The sequence below is a fragment of the Oryx dammah genome, unplaced genomic scaffold (genome assembly GCF_014754425.2).
Source record: "Oryx dammah isolate SB20612 unplaced genomic scaffold, SCBI_Odam_1.1 HiC_scaffold_24, whole genome shotgun sequence".
In the NCBI taxonomy this organism is placed as follows: Eukaryota; Metazoa; Chordata; class Mammalia; order Artiodactyla; family Bovidae; genus Oryx; species Oryx dammah.
Genome location: NW_024070208.1, coordinates 70,746,150 through 70,762,283, shown reverse-complemented (window position 1 = coordinate 70,762,283; position 16,134 = coordinate 70,746,150). Strand labels below are relative to the sequence as shown.

At 41.7% G+C, this 16,134-nt stretch overlaps 1 protein-coding gene across 1 annotated transcript in view; it reads left to right on the top strand.

The window, feature by feature from the left end:
• LOC120883241 (multidrug resistance-associated protein 4-like) overlaps positions 1–16,134 on the top strand; it is a 181,019-nt gene that overhangs the window by 99,400 nt on the left and 65,485 nt on the right. The window contains exons 20-23 of the mRNA XM_040267270.1: positions 1,691–1,810; positions 2,949–3,059; positions 3,969–4,069; positions 4,953–5,144. Of these exons, the coding sequence (XP_040123204.1) occupies positions 1,691–1,810; positions 2,949–3,059; positions 3,969–4,069; positions 4,953–5,144 (524 nt within the window). The remainder of the gene's footprint in view (positions 1–1,690; positions 1,811–2,948; positions 3,060–3,968; positions 4,070–4,952; positions 5,145–16,134) is intronic.

Sequence of the window (16,134 nt, the reverse complement as noted above, 5' to 3'; positions counted from 1 at the left end):
ACAGCAAGTCACAGCCTTGTTCCTGGTGGGGAATGAGAACCGTAAGGATCCTTCCTGCCAGGCAGCCTGCAGTCCACATGTTCCTTGATGGGCAGAAGCCTGACCCTGGTGCTCGTGGTCAGTGTGCTCTTAGAGAAGATGGCAGGAAATGAATGGTCAGTCATGTGACACCAGGCCCCAAACCTACATGAAGTCACTCACAAGAGAATGGACAGTAAGGCTACTGTCAGATTCTCAAAGGGTGATGGGAGTGTCACACACTACAGTGACCTCCAAACACCAGGACACGCATCCAGCAAATATAAAAACATCCATCAGGTTCCCCGAGCGGAAGTCAAGACCATTCACAGGCTCCTCGTCTGCTGGGTCCTGAGGGCACAAGGGCGGTGCAGTGCTGGGTGCTCCGTGACCCGCACAGAGGCTCCTGGCGCAGGTGCAGGGGGAGGCCCAGGACGGGGAGGCAGCAGGCTGTCCGCTCCCTTACTCTTCTCACCCTCTTCTAGGTCTGGCTCTGGAGCAGGGTGGGGCATGTACTGACTCTATCCCAGCCCTTAGGCTACTCATCTGAGGTAGAGAAAAACACAGGGAGCTCAGCAAAATTCAGGGTGGTGAGGACTCTCATGGAGAATTAAATTTTGAAATGCTACTGACTCAAAAATTAGCAATAATTACTCAGTCATGGAAAAGAATGAAATGTTGCCACTTGTAGCAACATGTATGGACATAGATAATATTCTTGGTAAAGAAAGTAAGACAAATACTATACGGTATCTCTTCTATGTAGAATCCAAAGAATAATATAAATTAATATATATACAAAACAGAAATAGACTCAAATACAGAAAGCAAATTTACAGTTACCATAGGGCAAAGAGAGGAGAGTGAAAAATTAGGAATATGGAATTAGTAAGTACACACTATTGTGCACCAAATAGGTAAGGAACATGAATTTACTATACAGCACAGAGAATTTTACTTAATATCTTGTAATAGCCTATCTAGGGACAGTTCTAGCCTCCCTTGTGCTCATGTTTAGTCACTCAGTCATGGCCCACTCTTTTAACCCCGTGGACCATAGCCCACGAGGCTCCACTGTCCATGGGATTCTCCAGCAAGAATACTGGCATGGGTTGCCTCTTCCTCCTCCAGGGGATCTTCTCGACCCAAGGATCGAACCCACATCTCCTGTGTTTCCTACATTTCAGGTGAATTCTTAAACTGCTGAGCAGTCCTATAATGGGATATAATCAGAAAAAAAAATAACCCATACCACTATGTTGTATACCTGAAACATTGTAATTCAACCATGCATATATATAGACACATATATATTTCTTTAATTTGGAGGAGTATATGCTGAGGAGGACCTTGGTGAATAAGCTAGTAAAGAATTTATTTATCTAAATCTAGTTGTGATTTGCATTTGGTTAAAAAAAGGGGGGTGGGGTTCAAAGAGAATGTTTCATTTCCAGGTTGTTAAAATGAAGGTTGGTGTGAGCAGGAATTCGAGGGTCACGTGGAGGATCCTCTCTGAAGGGACATCATCCTTCCTCCCCCAGGCAGCCCTCCAGGAAGCCCTGGGTGTGCCCTTCGGTGGCACATGTGACCACAGAGCCTGAGAGGCTGTTGGGCTTCTTCTTGTCCAGCCTCCCTGACTTTCTCTGTTGTGTGTCTGTCTCTGCTTCCCCAGCATGGAGCCCAGTATTTTCCCACTTAGCATCTTCTCTCCTGGGACTCTGGACCATCCGGGCGTACAGAGCTGAACAGAGTTTTCAGGAGCTGTTTGATGCACACCAGGACTTGCATTCAGGTCTGTACGTTTCTGGAGATGATTTCAAAGGATGGGGTGTGCTGCCTCCTGAGGCCTGACTTCCCTCTCAGGTGCTCTGGCTGGCCAGCACTTTTGTGTGCTGCCCCACGGCCCCCTCTGCACACCTGCCTCCCCCACCCCTTCCTCTCACCATCCCCTCTGTGCGCCCGCTGCTTGCCTCCCCTGACTGGCTTGTGTTGTCCTTCCATCACTGTACCCTGTGGTTTTCTGTCTCCTTAGGGCAGGAGTCAGCAAAGAGCCAGCTTTGTGTGCTGTCCTGTGTCTGTTGTAACTTCTCAAGTTTCCTGTTGTAGCACAAAGGATGGCAAAGGTAATAAATACATCAGCAAACGGCCGTGCCTGTGATCCACTAAAACTTCACTTATGGAACCAGGTGCTGGCCATTCCTGGCCTCCAGGCTGTAGTTGACAGCTCTCTTTTCAGAGCATGTCAAACCTGACTGAGGAAAATAATTTCCTGATTAGCATATTTGCTATTCTCTTCATGTATATTATTCTTTGTATCAGTTAAGATTTGTTCTAGGTAGAAATTTCAGAATTTACTACAAGTCTATAAAATCCTGGCCTGTATCTTCAATCTGTATTGTATTGTATTTTGAAGATAAAATGGCATTTTAAATGCCACATACAGGTCCTGGGAGCTGATGGTTACTTACACACTGGCTCTGAAGGGTAAACACTGTGCAGGACCCTGTAGGAATTGTGGAGGGTGCTGGAAACAGCGTGAGCTGTGCTCGTTGCTATCAGAGAACTGGGAATAGTCAACATGTGAGAGAGTGATCTTCAGGTTGAGGCCCAGCACTGCAGGAAACGCACTGATGAGACTGTTTTTCCATCTTCTTTCTCATGATGAAATTTCTGTTTATAACCTGTGGACTGAGTTTTTCAGTGCATGCTTCCCACAGAGCCCCTGGACTGATTCCTGTGTGTGTCAAATGTCATGTCAAAACCTAGCTTTCTGGACTCTTTGGGCTCCTTGGGTATAGGATAGTATAACTTTGCTATCCTACCTGTGTAAAAATCTGTTGCTCAACTGAACAGAATGCTCTTTCTCATTTGAAGCAGCTAACATGGCTGTTCTACTGATTTATTATACTTATTACGGTTCACAAATGCAGAGGCTTGGTTCCTGCTTTTGATGACATCCCGATGGCTCGCTGTGTATCTAGATGTCATCTGTGCCATCTTCGTCACTGTTGTTGTCTTTGTGTCCCTGATTCTTGCAGATGGTGAGTACAGATGTAATTACTTATAATATGAATACAGTTTATAGTTTCATTTACATTTATTAAATAAAGCTCCTGCTGTCTTATCTACTATATACTGTTTCACTCTAATGAATTAGTGTTTGCAGTATAGGATTTCACCACATAGTCTATATGAAATCATTTGTATCTCAATGAGACCTTTCTATCTCTTTCTTTGAATGGGTTGAGGTCTATGCAAATGTAGCAAGCTGACTTGCTGAACATTCCAGGTAGTGTTGGGAGGAGCAAACCAGGTTTACGCTTATATTAAGCTTTTGTCCAGTTAGCTTTAGGGCTACTTGAATCTCTTAGTTGCAGGTGCCTGATTCACTGAGGTGAGAAAGATTCTCTGTAGGAAAGAACAGTGTCCTCCCTGCTGTGTGGGTACCAGATGAGTAGGTGTCGGCATTTGTGCCATGAATTCACCATCTCTATTCCATAGTAACAGCACTGAATCAAAATCTTTAATAAGGAGCAATGAGAGTAGCAGTTTAGACTTAAAAGCACTGGCTCTTAGAACCCATTGTCTTGTTTTTCATGGTTTCAATGGCAGCTGCCTTGAATATAGAAAGTGAACTTTACGCAAAGGTTCTTGAAACCCTAATGATGAAAGTCAGAATAGTGACATGATTCCTCACCTTTGGAATGCTGTCAAGTGTGTCAGTCCTGCTGGGATTAATAAACTCATTTTGTAGTCTTTTTGAATTTAAAATGTTTTTTTTTTTCATTTTATCATGGTCTCAATCAAGACATAGTGAAAGTATGTGTCATATTATCATTATATACAAATGATTTAAATATTATAAAGGAGTCTGCTTCATAAAGTGACAGAAGGAGCTAGATGAGGGATTAAGAACAGGAATGACTTTATTCTCCTTCTTTCTTATTTAGCTTTGACTCCTGGGCAGGTTGGCCTGGTCCTGTCTCTTGCCCTCATGCTCACGGGGATGTTCCAGTGGTGTGTCAGGCAAAGGACTGAAGTTGAGAACCTGGTGATGTTTATTTTAACCTTCTTAGCGCTTTCAAGTCTCCTTGCCATTAAATGGCGTAAAAGCAATTCTTATGTAAAATATTAAAGCTGTTATTTTTACATCATAGCTAACAGAGTTTTCCTCCTCCATCTGGTTAAAGTCAATGTAAAATAAAATCTATGTATATTGTCCTTAATCTTATGTATGTCATGTTGGCACATTTTATATTCATTGTCAGCTCTCTTCAAGTGAAATAAATGTCTCTTCATAATTATATTTTTTAGATATGATGAAAGTAGGGGGAAGGTTCTGAAGTTCTAGAGAGAATATATGCTAATTTCTCTGGAACTTGTTTATTTTTGTTTCTTAATAGATAATTCCCATTCTTGGTAAAATGATTCAGTATTTTGAGGGGTTTTTGTTTGTTTAATTAATAGGTACACATACTTCATTGTAGCATTTATTCCTGTATGTGGTGAACATCTGAATTTGCTAGTGTCCCTTCTTTCTGGTAGGATAAGCGGCTTCTCAGAATGGCCCTTCTGTAGCCACACGTTACTGATTGATGTCCATAAGTATTATTTTCTTTAACAAAATTCTCTTGTTTCTTTTATCCATATGTGAAAAGTAGGTAAATAAAACTTTATCATTCAGTTCTGTAATTCTTTTAGCTTTAATATGATGTTTAAGGATGAAATCCTAAATGAAAGAATTACAAGACAATGAAGAAGTTTGGAAATCATCAAAGCTCTCATCAAACTCCTATTTCTGTCCTTTGGGAATGATAAGATGTGAGATATTTTAAACCAGTTACATATAAAAGCAGCACATCTCATTTACAATCTTGGAACACCTATAAACAAGACCCTCTGTCCTGACTCATGTGATGTCATGTGTCTTTCAGATGATTTCAGTGGAAAGAGTGATGGGATATTTAGACCTTGAGAAAGAAGCTCCCTGGGAATACAAGGATCGTCCCCCACCACCCTGGAGTAATGATGGAAGGATTCATTTTTACAGTGTTAACTTCAGGCACACTCCAGATGCACCTCTGGTATTGAAGAACCTGTCCGCAGTCATTGAATCAACAAAAAAGGTTTGTTTAACTCAGTTTTCTCTTTAAAATCCAGCTAAAGAGTTAGCACCATATTTGTTCTTGGTTTCGTTGTTGCTGTGTCAGGGGACTCTTTGTTCCTCATGGATGCACATTCAATAAGTTGCTTCAGTTGTGTCCAAGTCTTTGTGACCCCATGGGCTATAGCCTGTCAGGCTCCTCCGTCCATGGAATTCTCCAGGCAAGAATACTGGATGGGTTGCTGTATACTCATCCAGGGGACCTTCCCAACCCAGTGATCAAACTGGCATCTCTTACGTCTCCTGCATTGAAGCAGGTTCTTTACCACTAGTGCCACCTGGGAAGTTGTGTAGTGACATGAGAAGTGCATCATTCTTGGGAATTGACCATGGAAGGGGGACCCCAGCATTTCTTTGTGTTGCAAGCTCCCTCATGGTGCTTGGAGGGCCCTGGGCCCTGGACCTGGAAATTAACCTGGGCCAGGATACTATATGTTTTACCCGATTATTCATGAGGAGTCTTGGAAGTCAGCCCTGGCTCCCTGTCTCTCCTAACTCTTAGCCCTAACTCTCCTATAGCTCATTTCTTGTCATCTTTTCTTCTTTGTACTTCTGGAATCTTCTCTTCCTCCCATGATGCCTTTCAGTTGAAGCCTCCTCCTCTATCCCTTGGCCCTCCCTCCCATAGACTTGTCCTCCACTCACCCACACTTAGTAGTCAGCCCCCTGCTCTCACCCCACAGGCTGCTTCTTTCTTTAGCACAGATCTGATCCTTACTGGCCTGGGTAAGATGATGCTCAAACCATAGTTCAGCCTCAGGTCCTCTCCAAAGAGGGACTGTGTGGCCATCAAAAAAGAGCCCAGAATTGTGACTCAGTCAGGGCTGAGGAACCAAAGCCCCTCATAGAGGCAGGGCCCAGAGATTTGCTTAAAGTTGATGAAAGCAACCCAAAAGGAGCAGAGGAGGATCCATGTGGGAGATGATAGAGAGGTTTGTGTCCCGGTCCTGCCAGCTTCCATATCTGCTGGTGATGTTCCTTTCACACTCAGCTTGGGTCCCTCAACTCAGACCAGGAGAGATGCTTGAAGAAGAGACTAAACCAGAACAGATAAAGTAGTGGGACACTCTTCCCCACCTCCCTCGCCATCCTTGGGTCCTAACATTCTCACCCCCTCTGCCCTCAGCTCCTGTGTAGATTCTCCCAAAGCAACATGCCCTCCCTGCTTCCAGTGTGCACATGCTGCCCCTTCCCTTCTGTCATGAAGCTGGTGAAAAATCTCATTTTCTGAGTAGAAGTGTTACTCGCTCAGTCATGTCTGACTCTTTGTGACTCCATGGACTGTGTGTCCATGGAATTCTCCAAGCAAGATTATTGGAGTGGGTTGCCATTTGCTTGTCCATGGGATCATTCCCACCCAGGAATCAAACCTGTTTCTCCTGCATTGCAGCTGGATTCTTTATCATCTGAGCCACCAGGGAAGTTCCCTCATCTTCTGAGTTAATCCTGTATCTGCTTTTGTGAGATACTTGAATTTTCATCAGCATTATATATATTCTTTAAAGATAGCATTTATGGTATACTCATGTTCATAGCAGTATTATTCACAGTAGCCAAAAGTTAGAAACATCCCAAGATATATATCATTCATCAGATGAGTGGATAAGCAAATCCTTACAAGGTAGTATATCCCTACAATGAAATATTATTATTCAACTTCAAAAGGAAAGAAAATTTAATATATAGGTGAGCCTTGAGGACATTATGTTATGTGAAATAAGCCAGAAACAAAAGGAATGAATACTACATGATTCCATGTATTAGAATCCTAGAGCAATCAAATTTATAAAGACAACAGTAGAATATTGGTAGTCAGGGACTGGAGTGAGAGTGATGGGGAGCTGATGTTTATTGGGTACAGAATTTCAGTTTTACATGACAGGAAATATTCTGGAACTTGCTTGCAAAAAAGTGTGAATGTACTTAACACTAAACTGTCCTCTTAAAAACTGTTCAATTCAGTTCAGTCACTCAGGCATGTCTGACTCTTTGCGACCCCATGGACCACAGCACACCAGGTTTCCCTGTCCATCATCAACTCCTAGAGCTTGCTCAAACTCATGTCCGTCGAGTCAGTGGTGCCATCCAACCATCTAATCTGCTGTCATCCCCTTCTCCTCCCGCCTTCAATCTTTTGCAGCAACAGGGTCTTTTCAATTGAGTCAGTTCTTCACATCGTGTAGCCAAAGTATTGGAGTTTCAGCTTCAGCATCAGTTCTTCCAATGAATATTCAGGGCTGATTTCCTTTAGGGTTCATTCATGACTGATTCCTGGTTGGATTTTCTTGCAGTCCGAGGCTCTCAAGAGTCTTCTCCAACACCACAGCTCAGAAGCATCAATTCTCTGGTGTTCAGCCTTCTTTATCGTCCAACTCTCACATCCATATATGTCTACTGGAAAAACCATAGCTTTGACTAGACGGACCTTTGTTGATAAAGTAATGTCTCTGCTTTTTAATATGTTGTCTATGTTGGTCATAATTTTTCTTCCAAGAAGCAAGCATTTTTAATTTCATGGCTGCAGTCATCATCTGCAGTGATTTTGGAGCCACCCCAAAATAAAGTCTGTCACTGTTTCCATTGTTTCCCCATCTATTTGTCATGAAGTGATGGGAACAGATGCCATGATCTTCATTTTTTGAATGTTGAGTTTTAAGCCAGCTTTTCCACACTCCTCTTTCATCTTCATCAAGAGGCTCTTTGTTCCTCTTCTTTTTCTGCCATAAAGATGGTGTCATCTGCATATCTGAGGTTTTTGATATGTTCTTCCTGCAATCTTGATTCCAGCTTGTGCTTCATCCAGTCTGGCATTTTGCATGTTATATTCCGTATATAAGTTAAATAAGCAGGTTGACAATATATAGCCTTGACGTATATTGGTGTAGTCAATAAAGCAAAAGTAGACGTTTTTCTGGAACTCTCTTGCTTTTTCTTTGACCCATTGGATGTTGGTAACGTGATCTCTGGTTCCTCTTCCTTTTCTAAATCCAGCTTGAACATCTGGAAGTTCTTGGTTCATGTACTGTTGAAGCCTATCTTGGAGAATTTGTAGCATTACTTAGCTAGCATGCGAGATGAGTGCAGTTGTGCAGTAGTTTGATCATTCTTTGGCATTGCCTTTCTTTGAGATTGGAATGAAAACTGACCTTTTCCAGTCCTGTGGCCACTGCTGAGTTTTCCAAATTTGCTGGCATATTGAGTGCAGCACTTTAACAGCATCATCTTTCAGGATTTGAAATAGAATTTGTTAAGCTGGTAAATTTTGGGTTACATGTTTTACCAGAATTAAAAGATATCATCTGTGGCATGCTTTGTAATTTTCATCTGTATCTCACAGAACCCTGAGGCTTCTTAAGATCAGGTAACATCTTGTTTTCATCTCTGTTCCCCAGGAAATGGCATTCTGCAGAGCACAGTGAGAGTACTGAGGGACTTCTGGCTAGGAGAGTGAGTGAGTAGCACACAGGTCTGAGCAACCAGTAACCAACACACACATGTCTCTCAGGTAGCTCAGTGGTAAAGAATCTGCCTGCAGTGCAGTGGATGCGGGTTCAATCCCTGGGTGGGGAAGATCCTCTGGAGAAGGAAATGACAACCTGCTCCAGTATTCTTACCTGGAAAATTCCATGGACAGAGGAGCCTGGTGGGCTACAGTCAATGGGGTCACAAAGAGTTGGATGTGACCTACTGACTGAGCACGCATGCACCCTTTTAACATGAAAGAATATTCAACTTAATGCTCAAATGATAGATACCCAGGAAGAAGCTTCAGTTAGTCACAGGGCAAAAACTTGCCCTGAATTGTTTCCATTTTCATTGTAGGTCAGGAGGAAGATGAGGATTCCTATGTCAGGAAAGCATTAGCTACATTAGCTACAATTTTTATGAAATCCTGTCCCTGAGAGCACTAGTAGATGATGTTTGCTTACTTGGAGACAATGTGTCCATCAGACTTCCTGTTGTAAATATAATTCTGTTAATGTGTACTGATTTTAAATTTCTCCCAAACCAAAAATATAAATATCTAAGAAACTATGTAGTACAACTTAAGACCGTAACAGATTTGTGTTCTTTTATCTTAAAATCCCCCAGTCCTAGGGTTATCTGAGGTCCTAAAGTATGTGAGGGAAGATTGAGTTTGAAGACTGAATTAATAATTGCAGTAACTTGACTTTTGATATGTATCTTGGTCAACACTCAGTATCACCGTTAGCTTCATTTCTGTGTTTGGAGATGATACTTGGGCAGTGTGTTCATGAAGTGATTTTACTCCACTTGTGTACATCCCAGGTTTCCTCTGCTGCTCTCCTGCTCCAGCCCCTGACACTCCAGGACACCTCTTTGATGTTGAATTTGATTGAGAGGTTGCTTTGGGGGACATGGGAGTGAGCCCACCTAGCAGAAGTGGGGCTCTGTTCTCTCTCTATCATGTCCTCTGTTGTCCCGATTCCTGGAAATCAGAGTCAACAGGAAAGTGTAGTAGGCACCATGCAGGTTTCTAATTCATGGAAGAAATAGCTAGTAAAAGTAAAGACCAAAATGAGGTAAATAGAACCCTAGGCTTCCTGGTTAGATTCCAAACACAGGCTGAGTTTTTCATTTAAATGGTTTTGTGCTTGATTTGATCATTTTAGAGTGCTGGGTTGTTTTAAAGCTTTTCCAGCTCTCGAGGTGGATTGATTTTGATTTGTTATCTTCTTTTCTTGTTCAGAGCTATTACTTGGATAATACATTTTTACAGACACTTAGACGTTGCTATAACGTGCAAAATATTGCTGTCCTACATTTTCTCCTTTTTTAACATAGTATTTTCTCCGCAACCCCTCCTCTCACACCAATTTTCCCATTTGCCCTGCCGGCTTCCTCATTCCTTGTGACTCAGATGTTGGTGTCAGGGCCAGCAGCACCTGAATCACCTGGAATTTCTTAGAAATGCAGAGTCTCAGGCTCACCCATACCTATTGACTCAGCATCATGTTTGAAGAAGTTCTTCCAGTAAAGTCCTTTCTCTCCCATGGACAATTTTTGATGAGTGATAAACTACAATTTCCAAAAATTGTACTTTGACAGTTTGAAATTGAGTCATGAATCACCCAAACACCTGTTGCGTCTGAGCAGGAGGTTCTAGAATGTTCTGTGCCACTTACCTTACTGATTTATTTTCTTTTATATTCTGGAAATTGTGCCTCTACATTATAATCCAACTCTATGTTATTTCAATGCATTTATTTGCATCTTTTCCAGTGGAGTCTCTCTTCATCACAGATAGTTTTCATCCTTCTTCCACCTTCCCCACACTAGCCTCCTGCAGGGGCTGGAGGGATTTCCCACAGGCCCATCCATGCCTGGACCTGAAGTCAGAGACAGCCTAGTGCAGCAGTGTATGTGCAGCTCTTTCACCACCTGATGGTATGAAGAATGAGGCTTGCAGTTGCAAGCAGGACATTAGGTCTATTTGGCCCATTTCCCAGGAACCATTGTCCCACTTAGCTGCAGGTTTCTCTCCCAGCCCAGCTGTGGGTGCTGGTTCTTCCTGCTGACAGCCAGCCTACCTGACCTCAAGTACCCTTTTCTTCTCTGTAATGTTGGCCATCTTGTCCCACTTACCACATTTTCTGCATCCATATCCACATCATGCTTTAACTCTCTGGCAACAAGATATCTATGGTAGGCCTGTTCCTTTAACTGCAACTATGTAAAAAGGCTGAGCACTAAAGAATTGATACTTTCAAACTGTGGTGCTGGAGAAGACTCTTGAGAGTTTCTTGGACAGCAAGGAGAGCAAACCAGTCAATCCTAAAGGAAATCAACCCTGAATATTCATTGGAAAAACTGATACTGAAGTTCCAACATTTTGGCCATCTGATGCAAAAAGCCAACCCCTTGGAAAAGACCCTGATTCTGGGAAGGATTGAGGGCAAGAGGAGAATGGGTTGACAAAGGATTAGATGATTAGATGTCATCATCGAGTCAATGAACATGAGTTTGAGCAAACTCTGGGAGAGAGTGAAGGATAGGGAAATCTGGTCTGCTTCAGTCCATGGGGTAGCAGAGTTGGACATGACTTAGTGACTGAACAACAACACACCTCTCCCTAGTTTCTCTGTTTCAGCTACACAGAAGGGCATAATAAGGTATCAGTCCATCAAGGAGATAAGGAGACCACCAGCAAAATGAAAAAGAGACTGGCACATATGGATTTGAGTCCCATGCTGTGACTTAAGGGCTCTGCTATTTCAGGCAGACTCATTAATCTTTTTTTTTTTTTTTTTAATTTTACTTTACAATTCTATATTGGTTTTGCCATACATTGACATGAATCCACCACGGGTGTACATGTGTTCCCAAACATGAACCCCCCTCCCAACCCCCTCCCCACAACATCTCTCTGGGTCATCCCCGTGTACCAGCCCCAAGCATGCCGTATTCTGCATCGGACATAGACTGGCGATTCGATTCTTACATGATATTATACATGTTTCAATGCCATTCTCCCAAATCATCTCATCCTCTCCCTCTCCCTCTGAGTCCAAAAGTCCACTATACACATCTGTGTCTTTTTTGCTGTCTTGCATACAGGGTCATCATTGCCATCTTTCTAAATTCCATATATATGTGTTAGTATACTGTATTAGTGTTTTTCTTTCTGGCTTACTTCACTCTGTATAATCGGCTCCAGTTTCACCCATCTCATCAGAACTGATTCAAATGTATTCTTTTTAACGGCTGAGTAATACTCCATTGTGTATATGTACCACAGCTTTCTTATCCATTCATCTGCTGATGGACATCTAGGTTGCTTCCATGTCCTGGCTAACAAACACATGAAAAGATGCTCAACATCACTCATTATTAGAGAAATGCAAATCAAAACCACAATGAGGTACCACTTCACACCAGTCAGAATGTCTGCGATCCAAAAATCTGCAAGCAATAAATGCTGGAGAGGGTGTGGAGAAAAGGGAACCCTCCTACACTGTTGGTGGGAATGCAAACTAGTACAGCCACTATGGAGAACAGTGTGGAGATTCCTTAAAAAATTGCAAATAGAACTGCCTTATGACCCAGCAATCCCACTGCTGGGCATACACACCAGGGAAACCAGAATTGAAACAGGCAGACTCATTAATCTTATAAGCCTCGATCTTCTCATTTGAAAAATGGAAATGATGGGACTTAACATCTAATTTTGTTCTGCAACTTAAAGAAAATAAGACATATTAAACACCCAGCATGAAGACCAACACACTGTAAATACTTGGGCAAAGATAGATGGTTGTCATTTTCATAGGATCTAAAATGACCTTAGGGGCTTCCCAGGTAGCGCTAGTGCTAAAGAATCCTCTTGCCAATATAGGAGACTTAAGAGACCAGGGTTTGATCCCTGGATGGGGAAGATCCCCTGAAGAAGGGCATGGCAACCCACTCCAGTATTCTTTCCTGGAGATCCCATGGACAGAGGAGCCTAAAGTGCTTCAGTCCATAGGGTCTCAGAGTCAGACATGACTGAAGCAACTTAGCACACAGCACAAAATGACCTTAACTACTTATGCTGCATAAATTGTCATCTGTCCAGGGAAAATAAGGGGTTGGCCAATTGCAATCATATTTATGGCTATTGGATCCATCTGCCATATCTATTTCTCTGTCTAGCTTATCTTATACATAAATAATATAGTAATAGATTATCCATATCAATAACCTCACATATGCAGATGACACCACCCTTATGGCAGAAAGTAAAGAGGAACTAAACAGCCTCTTGATGAAAGTGAAAGAGGAGAGTGAAAAAGTTGGCTTAAAGCTCAACATTCAGAAAACCAAGATCATGGCATCTGGTCCCATCACTCCATGGGAAATAGATGGGAAAACAGTGGAAACAGTGTCAGACTTTATTTTTGGGGGCCCCAAAATCACTGCAGATTGTGATCACAGCCATGAAATTAAAAGACACTTACTCCTTGGAAGGAAAGTTATGACCAACCTAGATAGCATATTAAAAAGCAGAGATTTTACTTTGCCAACAAAGTCCATCTAGTCAAGGCTATGGTTTTTCCAGTAGTCATATGGATGTGAGAGTTGGACAGTGAAGAAAGCTGAGCACCTAAGAACTGATGCTTTTGAACTGTGGTGTTGGAGAAGACTCTTGAGAGTCCTTTGGACTGCAAGGAGATCCAACCAGTCCATCCTAAAGGAGATCAGTCCTGGGTGTTCATTGGAAGGACTGATGCTAAAGCTGAAACTCCAATACTTTGGCCACCTCATGTGAAGAGTTGACTCATTGGAAAAGACCCTGATGCTGGGAGGGATTAGGGACAGGAGGAGAAGGGGATGACAGAGAATGAGATGGCTGGATGGCACCACTGACTCAATGGATATGAGTTTGGGTAAACTCTGGGAGTTGGTGATGGACAGGGAGGCCTGGTGTGCTGCGATTCATGAGGTCGCAAGAGTTGGACACAACTGACCAACTGAACTGAACTGAACTGAGATTATCCATAAATTTCTCCAGTCTGAATTAAAAACCTCAGCTCCCTATGAAAGCCTCTGTCTCAGGGTATCACAGGTAATACAAATAATACAAGGGAAAATTAAATACAGATCCTACTTTTAGCACATACAGTTCACTTGAAGAAATAAGAAAATGCCTGTTTCTGCTTTGTAATATAGAAAGCAGTTATAATTTTATAGGAGTTTAGAAAAGATGATGTAACATCCATTAGGGTTGAGAGAAGTCCACATAAGGCAACAAGTAGAGTATTTCTGAGAAATTGAGCATGTGAAGTACACTTAGTGACTTGCTATGATTTCAGTAGGTAGAAACATTTGCGAAAGTCATTCCAGGAGGTGGGAACAACATTAGCAAAGGCTTGATGCCCTGATTCAGTGAATGAAGAATTAGGCATCTGCAGAGTATTTGGAGAAAAGAACTACCAGGTGTATAACACACATATTCACACTCAACCCTCACAACTACCCAGAAAGCCCAAGGAGCTGACTTGTGGAGATGAAGGATGGAGAGATTAGTGAGTGCAGTTTTGTACAGGTGACTTCCTGGGGCACATGTCAGGCATAAAGCTGTCATTTATGAGTTTAGTCTGAGAATTGAGTGCACATGGAACAGAGTGGGCAGATGTGGGAGGCAGAGAGCCAGTAGCTGTTTTACCTCCAGCAAGACATCATGGAAACTGATTTACCTTTAGGGATAAAACTGATGTTGATTAAAACAAAGTTATAACACACAGGTTTGTGAATGTGCAAGAAAACTAGTAGGAGTAGAAAATGGTATCATATTTCTGAGAGGTAGGCTGGCAGTACTTAACAGCCTTCTCAAGAAGTGTTCACACTTGGTTCTCAGCAATTCCACTTCTGAGAGTTTATCTTCAGGAAATAATTAAGGTTGTTTAGAAAGATTTAGCTTCAGGGATATACAACCAGTTATTTATAACTGTAAAATATTGAAGACCACCTAAAATATCCAGCAATAGGTGATTTGTTAAGTAAATTATCACATATACTATAATATTAATAGCCATTAAAATAAATATATTTTTTGAAATGCTGAATAAAAACAGACTACAATAGTATGTTCATATTAATTCCATTTTGTTTAAATATATGAACTTTTATCTTTAAGAACACATTTATAGGAATAAGTGTTTCCTGGTGGCTCAATGGTAAAGAATCAGCCTGCCAAGTGGAGATGTGAATTCAATCCCTGATTCAGGAATATCCACTGAAGGAGGAAATGGCAACCCACTCCAGTAGTCTTACTTGAGAAATCGCATGGACAGAGGAACCTGGTGGACTACTGTCATTGGGGTCATAGAGAATCAGATATGACTTAGTTGACTAAACAACAAAGAAATAAGAAAGGAGAAAGAATACACATTCAAATCTAGAAAGAAAACACATCACCATCTTACAAATGGTTTTATCAGAGTGCTGGGGTGATGAGTAGTATTTATTTACTTTTCAGATTCATTTACACTGATTATGATTAAGGAAAGAATTTTTCTTTAAACTTTAATTTTGTATTAGAGTATAGCCAATTTACAATGTTGTGATAGTTTCAGGTGAAGAACAAAGGGACTCAGCCATACATATACATATACATGTATCCATTCTCCCCCAGACTTCCCTCCCATCCAAGCTGCCACATAACATTGAGCAGAGTTTCCTTTGCTACACAGTAGGCCCTTGTTGGTTATCCATTTTAAATATAGCAGTGTGTACATGTAGATCCCAAACTCCCTAACTATCCCTTCTCCATAGCCTTCCTCCTGGCAACTGTAAGTTTCTTCTCTAAGTCTGTGAGTCTATTTCTGTTTTGTAAATAAGTTGATTTGTATCACAACTTTTTAGATTACCCATATAAGGGATGTCATGGGCTTCTCTGGTCGCACAGTAGTAAAGAATCTGCCTATAGTGCAAGAGATGCAGGAAATACAGTCTTGATTCTTGGAACAGGAAATTGCAACCTACTCCAGTATTCTTGCCTGGAGGATCTCATGGACAGAGGAGCCTGGCAGGCTACAGTCCATGGAGTAGCAAAGAGTCAGACACAACTGAAGCAACTAAGCACAGCACAGAACATAAAGGATGTCATATGATGTTTCTGCTTCTCTATCTGACTTCGCTCAGTATGACAATCTCTAGGTCCAGTCATCTTGCTGCAAATGGCATTATTTCACTTTTTAATGGATGAATAATTTCCATTTTAAATATTAATACATATCACACCCTTTTACCTACTCCTATGTCAGTGGACTTTTAGGTTGCTTCCATGTCTTGGCTATTGTAAATAATGCTGCAATGAACATTGGAGTGTATGTATCCTTTTGGACCATGTTTTTCTCTGGATATATGCCCAGAGAATAGCAATGTAAGACACACTTAGTGACTTGTGGCTAGGATTTCAGCAGGTGGAAATTTTTGTGAAAGAAATTCCA